The following is a 7,446-nucleotide window of genomic DNA, read 5'->3' as shown; positions in this document are numbered from 1 at the left end:
AGTTTATATTATATTGTATTTTTTCATTGTTTTTGACAAGATTTATATCGCAAATGTTGCTTACTTTTCTACTTTTTCAACTTAAAAAAAATTTACCGCTCACTGCCCACATCATCATTTAATTTATTCAAAGGAGCTCGAATTGAATAATGCATTTCTTCCGAACAAATCTCTTGATATTTGTCAGTTCGATTTAACCGAAATCCCTCCGTACAACGCAAACTCTGAATAAACACCCTTGATGCTGCAACTTACAACGGATTTATTTGCAATTAATGGATATGTATACAGCGGGTAATCATGCATGCTAAGCGTCCTAATTAGCAGACAATATTCTCTCTATGTCCTCCAGTGTCCGCTTCTTCGTTTCCGGTACGAACAGCTTCAGGAACACCAGTGAGCAAATCATAATCACGGAGAAGAACCAGAAGGCGTAGTGCGCGCCTACTGAATCTACAAAGAGCGGAAACGTTTTGGTGATGACGAAAGTGCAAGTCCAGTTGAACGCTGCCGCCATGGAAGCCGCCTGGCCCCTTATCGTCGCCGGAAGAATCTCCCCCATCATGAGCCAGGGGATGGGTCCCATGCCGAAAGAAAACCCTAAGACATACAAAATGAAACACGACAGAGGCAGCCACTCTACTAACTTCAGGTCCATGTGCTTAACGTCCAATAAAAAGAAGTAAACCCCTAATATTGCCAACATGAAGGCCATGATGGTACAGGACACGTACATGAGTACCTTCCGCCCCAACTTGTCGACTACGACGGCCGCGAGGAACGTCGAGACGAAGTTGACGATGCCGATGATGGCCGTGCAGACGGACGCGTCCAGGAACGAGCCCGATTTTTCGAAAATTTTCGTCGTGTAGAAGATGACGGCGTTGATGCCGCTGAACTGTTGGAAAAACATCAAGCCCAAAACTATCATGAACACCTTCAAGTGCCACCTCGCGAACGTCGCTTTGTCGTTATTCTTGACGTACTGAAGCTCTTCGATCTCTTTGGTGACGTCGCACTTGCTCCCTCTCAGCCACTGGAGTGACACTCTCGCCCTCCGATTCTTCTTCTTCGAGATGTACCATCTGGGCGTCTCCGGAACGATCCATATCGCCACCAGAAACGGAATCGACAAAAGCGCGCCAATTCCAGCCAATCCCCTCCATTCGACAAAACTACCCGAGATAAAGCAGATTAAAATGCCAAAATTGCCGAATGCGGTGGGAAAAAGACCCAATCTGCCTCTTATTTTAGGTTGCAGGGTTTCCGCTAAATATACAGGAAGAGCAAAGGAAGTGATGCCCACGCTGCATCCGCTCAGGATTCTGCTCGCGTACATAGACCAATAATTCCGGGAAAAGTAATTAATCGACCAGGCGAGCAAAAATATTGTGTCGGCCACTATGAGGGTCTTCTTTCGGCCCAAGAACTCGACGGCGGGGCCTCCAGTGAGGCTGCTCACCAGAGCGCCCATCGGGAGGAGGCTGCTGATCCAAGACGCTTCGCTCTTCGTCAAGTTCAGATCTCGAATCATCGTCGATTCGGCCGGAGACGAGTATGCCGACGCGTACCCCACCAGGATGTCCAGCCATGAGACAATCCCCGTGGCGAGCAGCTGAGGGACGATGTTGTTTTTTCGCAGCTTTTTCGTCACGCGTACTTTGGGTGCAAGCTCTTCATCGGCAGGGATTTCCTGGGGGGCGCTCTCCTGAGGCTGGTCTTCCAACAATCCACTCATTTCACTAAGTCAATTTGAGGCGCTCATTTGACTTCACTGGTTTTTTCAATCTTCTAGTGAAGATGCGGGGCAGCTGAGCTTTGATCACCATCGTTGGTCGCACCCTCTGCAACAAATGTCACCTGTTATTAAAGAAATAAAACCAGAAAGTGACAATTATTTCTCATATTCAAAAGTTCAAAATTTGACAGATTATTTTTGACAATCTCAGTTCAACCTACTTGATTTTCTTTCCCATGAGACGAGAATACACAAACATGACAAAACAAAAATTCCCAATTAATTTTATTTTCAAATACATATTTTATAAATTATTGCTTTTAACGTTACGAAATTGCATCCAGGTAGGTAATTGTGTAACATCGGTACTTCCAAAGTTCTTGAAAACTGCGTAACAGTAGGTAATTTTTGTTTTTTATTGAAAGTTTTCTGTCAAAATTAGTACCGGCAACGCCCACTTTATTTTCAGTTTAATTCGTATCGGTGTGACAATAGTGTTAAGGCGCATTCACAGCCGCAACGTCATTCTGCAATGAGAATGAACGTGCATAACGCAAGTTCATTCAGAAACAATGTCAGACAACGCCTTCTGTGTCATGGCCGGCACCGAGTAATTACAAGTACCACTAAATAGATTGCATATTTGGAAATTTCAAGAATGTTATTAATTTACAGGGCGGCACCTGTACCGTAAAAAATCCGACAATAAAAACGCAATTAAATTCGGATAAACTGCGACGCGGGCGAATGTCATAAATTCTTAAATGTCATTTAGAAACAACTCGTGATTATTATTTAATGAACGTTTCAAATTAATCTGCATAACAGTCACTCTTTCTTCATTTTCTCTTTCCTCTAATTGTCGATTTACATATTTTTATCACGTCGTAACCAATTTCCTTACGCAAGTAATTAGCCCAGTTCAGAGAGACCTTGTCTTCTCGTAATTGATTCTCACTTGTTTTAACACCGCTTGCTACTAGGTATTTGTTACATCTTCATTTTTCAAATATCGCAGTGCAGAAAAGAAATTGAGGTCGCTTCCGGTTAAACCAGAAGTGATTGAAAGGGACCATTAGCGACAGTTAATGGATTCAATTGACGTCTCGTATGCGCCAGATTTCATTCACCGACTTGAAACAAAAAACTGACATGACTAATTAGATTACTCTCAAAAAATTAATGAAAAAAACTGAAATCCTTTTATCTCTGGTCTATCTGAAACTTTTGGAACCATAAATTGATGCCGTCGGGAGTTTGTGTGATCTGGTCCAAAAATATTGAGGCATGTCTGTGCTTATTCGACATGCAGCAAACGTCAACAGTGACAGCGACCGCGGAGACAAGGACGGACAGTACAGTTTCTTAACATTTTGTTGGAATTGAGTCGAAAATGTTTACTTAATTTTTATTGTTGACATCTTTAGTGGTCTTACAACAACAAAAACAACAACAAAATGCATTCGTTTATCGTTGCATAACATTTTCGACTACCGTAATAAATACTTCACTGTAATTACCATATACCATGGGTAATAAAGATAAGGAAACATTTTTGAATCGTTTACCAATCATCTCCATTTAATTCCACTGTTTATTGACTTTACTTTCATAAATGTACCTTGTTGTCTGTTAATCTTGTTTTCCTACGTCTTGTTGTCAGTATCTTTATTTAGATTATCTATTTCAATCTCCAGGAAAATCCGGTATGAAAGAGATCGATGTAACAATCGCCACAACACAATTTAAAAGGAAAGTGGAGTAATGTTGCCTGAGGGTTCAAACGATTTGTTAAGTAAACTAAATTGCAGACAACAAAAAAAAAAATAGTTGTATCCAGTTAGACGATAAGTTGTCTAAACTTGAGAAGAATGTTGGAATTTTAAAAATAAAAACTCATTTTCTAAAACTGGAATAGTGTACTCTGTGGGTGTTAATTGGGAAGACGGATAAACGTACTGCCCCCGTTAAGGCTTTCATTAACTGTTGACGAAGGTGTTAAAATAGAATATCTTCAATTAGTGGGGTATTAAATGGATTGATCACGTCACATCTTTAAATTTTACTTTTGGAAAAATTAACTTGTCACGTTTTTTACTGTTTGGGAAATGTTTTAAAACGCGGCGTAGAAAAGTCGTCTTGGGTGGATAGACCATAAAGCAACCTTTATGTCAAGGGACCTGGATCTGGAGGTCATCTTGTATTAGACTTGTGCCTTGGGTCCCGATGTACCGATTACATTCAACAACGAACAAGAGTGAAAGACACCTGCCCGATCGACATGCGGTCGTCAAATAATTATACTTAATTAAGTAACGCAATTTCGTCATAAAGAACTCGAACGCACATTTTAAAAGGGACTTGGCCCGGCTAGAATGACCGACAAGGGATTCTGAGCCGCATCTGCCTGCAATAAAACTTAGAAATGTAGTCAATTTTAATTTTATTCAACGTCGTGTCCAACTACTGATACTGGTTAATAAATCTGGATGTATAGTTAAATTGTGGTGGTGATTAGTAGTGATAAGCGTTTTAGATAAATAATCTGTTGGGGTTTTCCAATATTGTACGGCTTGACTCACAAACATTCTACTGTACTATAAGTACTTATCTTTGTGTCGAAATAAAAAATATAGGAAATGTTCGTGTTATCAGTACTTTTACAACAATAATAACTATGCAACATTAAATATTTATTATTATTTAAAAAATGGACAATAAAATTCGTTATCAAAAAATTTTACTACAAATATCAAACAATGCCAGAATTTTTATAGTAAACCGACAGCACCGAGTAGGCGATTTTCATTAATCGCAAAGATTGAAAAAAATATGGTATGAATAATCCATTTGCGACCTAATTTTTTGTGGCGTGACTTTTATCGAAATTACTCATTTTTTAAATGTAAACTACGAACGCACCTCTGTTTTCTTTAAAATTCAAGAGTAACTCGTCGAATAGTTACAGAGGAATAATTTTTAAATGAAACAAGAAATAAATTGTTCTTTAATTTTCTTTGTCATCCAACACGTATTTGACAATTGAAACGCTAATTGCTCTATAAAAGCGATGTTAACTATTCACATAAGATTTCGTTATTGTACCTTTTCAATAATAAATACCAACTTGACGGATACATTAAACGCCACATACAGGGTATCTGTAAATGATTGTCTGGTCCGGCTTGCTTCTGAATGTCACATTTTCTGGTTAGTTGGCTATACCTACCCTCACAAATTTTGCCAGTCTGTTTAGCTCTAAAACCGAACGTATTAATTTGCAATTTGTATTGAAAAATACAGATGGTGGTGTTTATTACCTGTGAAAAGTGCAAATAAAACGCCATTAATGTCAGAAGTGACAGTTAATAATAAATTAAAATCTGTTTCAAAAAGGCGGCACAATAATAGTTTTTTCCAAAGCTGGCTGACCCGACAATCATTTATACGTAAATTTCATTTTTTCTTTAAAACAACCGTCAAAGTGTTGTCATGTTCGTATGAGCCACTAGTTATTTGATGATTATTAGTTTGGCAAAGATAAATGTCAATTGTATGTCAGTCATTTTGAGGTAAATGCGCTTGGGCTACTGAATATGTTCAGTTGTCTTTTTCAGAGTCATTATCGTCTTTATTTCTTGTCGTTTGGTATGTATAAAATTTGCTTACATCTGAAAAATTTCTGACTTTTGAAAATTATTGAGATAACCTCAAACCTGATCTAGGGAGATTTTACGATGCAGATGTTCTGAAACGAATGGACGATTTGTCATAAAAATGTAAAACTGGCTTTAGGTGCAACTGACCCCACTTTCGATTTTTGTAATTTTTATCATACTGACATGCCAAAAATAAACTTTGAAATGTCAAATAGTTTCAAACGTCAATCATAATGACAATAAAGCGTGGCTTACATTGACATTTTTTGAATTGACATAAATTTGACGTCTAAAATTCCGTGTCCGCAACTGTACAGCCTTGTCTTTGAAGGAATTTTGACATTGACAATTGTTTAAAAAAAGGACTATAGACATCCTGTATAAGTTTGTTTTTAATTGATTTTGCTAACTGTCAATTTTAAAACAACTGTCAACAACTTAACTGTGTTTCTCATTGAGTTCTGTTTTCAGTTTTGCGAAAGCAATCATAACCGAATTGGTTCAATTATTATCAACAGAAGATATTTTATTTTTGAACTGTGAGGTGGTAAATTTATTAATTTAACGCATATTGTTAGCAATGTGTTCAAGAAGATTTTTGATCTTATGATGTATTAGGTGCGACACATTTTGTTGTAAGAGGATTTGAAATTCAGTCATAAGTTCTGTTTTGAGTTGAGCCATTTCGGACTTTAAGTCGGTCTTCATTTCTGTTTTCATCTGAGCCTTTTCGGACTTTAAGTCGGTTTTCATTTCTGTTTTCATCTGAACCATTTCGGACTTCAATTCGTTTAGATTATATGTTATTCATGTTTCTAATTTAGAAAAAGCCGTTAACAATGTCTTTTTTCAAAATCAGCAAACACGTTACTTGCACGAAACAAGACAACCACAAAATCTTGACACAGCTTTATTTAATTAATACGTCACTGGAGCGAGTAAACTCCATCCTCTGATGGATTTTACGTTTTTAAATTCTAGTTCCAAAACATAACGCAATGAAAAATACTAAACGCGTCAGTATGTAAAGTACCTATGTATATTATAATTCAGAATAAGTGGCATCGCGGTAGGCGTTGGAAATTCAAATTTACGTTGGCAGCAAGACTCTTGCTAATAATACCCTAGTTTCGATGCTGTTGGTAATCTTCGCCTTTAATTTGGCCTTGATATTATCACTGGAATCGTTTTGTATTTATTTTCTTGTTATAAGTATTTGGAATTTCCTTGTTTCATTTATGAAAAGTGTATTATTTGTCTGGGGGTTATCTCTGTTGTGGGTGAAAACCATGTCAAAATTATGTAACGCATAACCTCAGAATAAAGTAATGACGGTTTCACATGTTTACTAAATTTTTTGACATAACATAAAGCTCACTTTAGAGAATCAACGCCTACCGCGATGCCACTTATTCTGAATTATACTATATATCATTGGTAGCTCTACAGAACAATTCGCTCCACTTGTAGTCCTACGCGCAGGTTGTTCACTTGATGTTTATTAGAATGGATTTTCGATATACGAGTGTTTACTATTGCTGAATTACCGATTTTTTTTAAGATTAATGACATGATGAATTTTTACGCGCCGTTATACTTTTTATCGCGTATCATTCATGTAACTCCCATCGTGTCAAAAATAAATTAATTTATGTGCCAAATATGTAGGATAGAGTTAACATTTATTTGACAGTTCATAGTCGCGCAGTTTTGAAAATTGTCAAATCAATGTGCCATCAATGGGCAATGATGGTATAAAAAATCAAATGCACGCTTATGAAATGTCATACAAATGTCAAATCCCCACCCACACAGTTGCCACATAAATTTTCATATACTTATCCACAACCATTAGAAAACTGAAATAAAAAATTCTCTGAAATTTATATCCTGAATCATATTTAAGACTAACACCTGCAAGAAATATACTAAAATACATTGTAATTGTTCTAAAGAAAAGGAGAAAAAATGAAAACAACTGTACACAGATGGCAAACATCTGAAAATTCTCTGTCCGGATGAAACTTTTTTCACTGTAGCCGAGACACT

General features: G+C 37.1%; 1 protein-coding gene across 8 annotated transcripts in view; it reads right to left on the bottom strand.

The window, feature by feature from the left end:
- Positions 1-242: 242 nt before the first annotated feature.
- LOC138141518 (facilitated trehalose transporter Tret1-like) overlaps positions 243-7,446 on the bottom strand; it is a 51,455-nt gene continuing 44,251 nt past the window's right edge. For 7 of the 8 annotated variants that reach the window (XM_069062252.1, XM_069062245.1, XM_069062247.1 and 4 more), the window contains one exon: positions 243-1,844. In XM_069062252.1, the coding sequence (XP_068918353.1) occupies positions 317-1,738 (1,422 nt within the window). In that variant the 5' untranslated portion in view covers positions 1,739-1,844 and the 3' untranslated portion in view covers positions 243-316. The remainder of the gene's footprint in view (positions 1,845-7,446) is intronic. The other variant, XM_069062253.1, reaches the window with a different exon arrangement.

Source organism: Tenebrio molitor, chromosome 1 (genome assembly GCF_963966145.1).
Source record: "Tenebrio molitor chromosome 1, icTenMoli1.1, whole genome shotgun sequence".
Classification (NCBI taxonomy): Eukaryota; Metazoa; Arthropoda; class Insecta; order Coleoptera; family Tenebrionidae; genus Tenebrio; species Tenebrio molitor.
The sequence above is the reverse complement of the archived record's forward strand: the minus strand, read 5'-3'. Positions and strand labels throughout refer to the sequence as shown.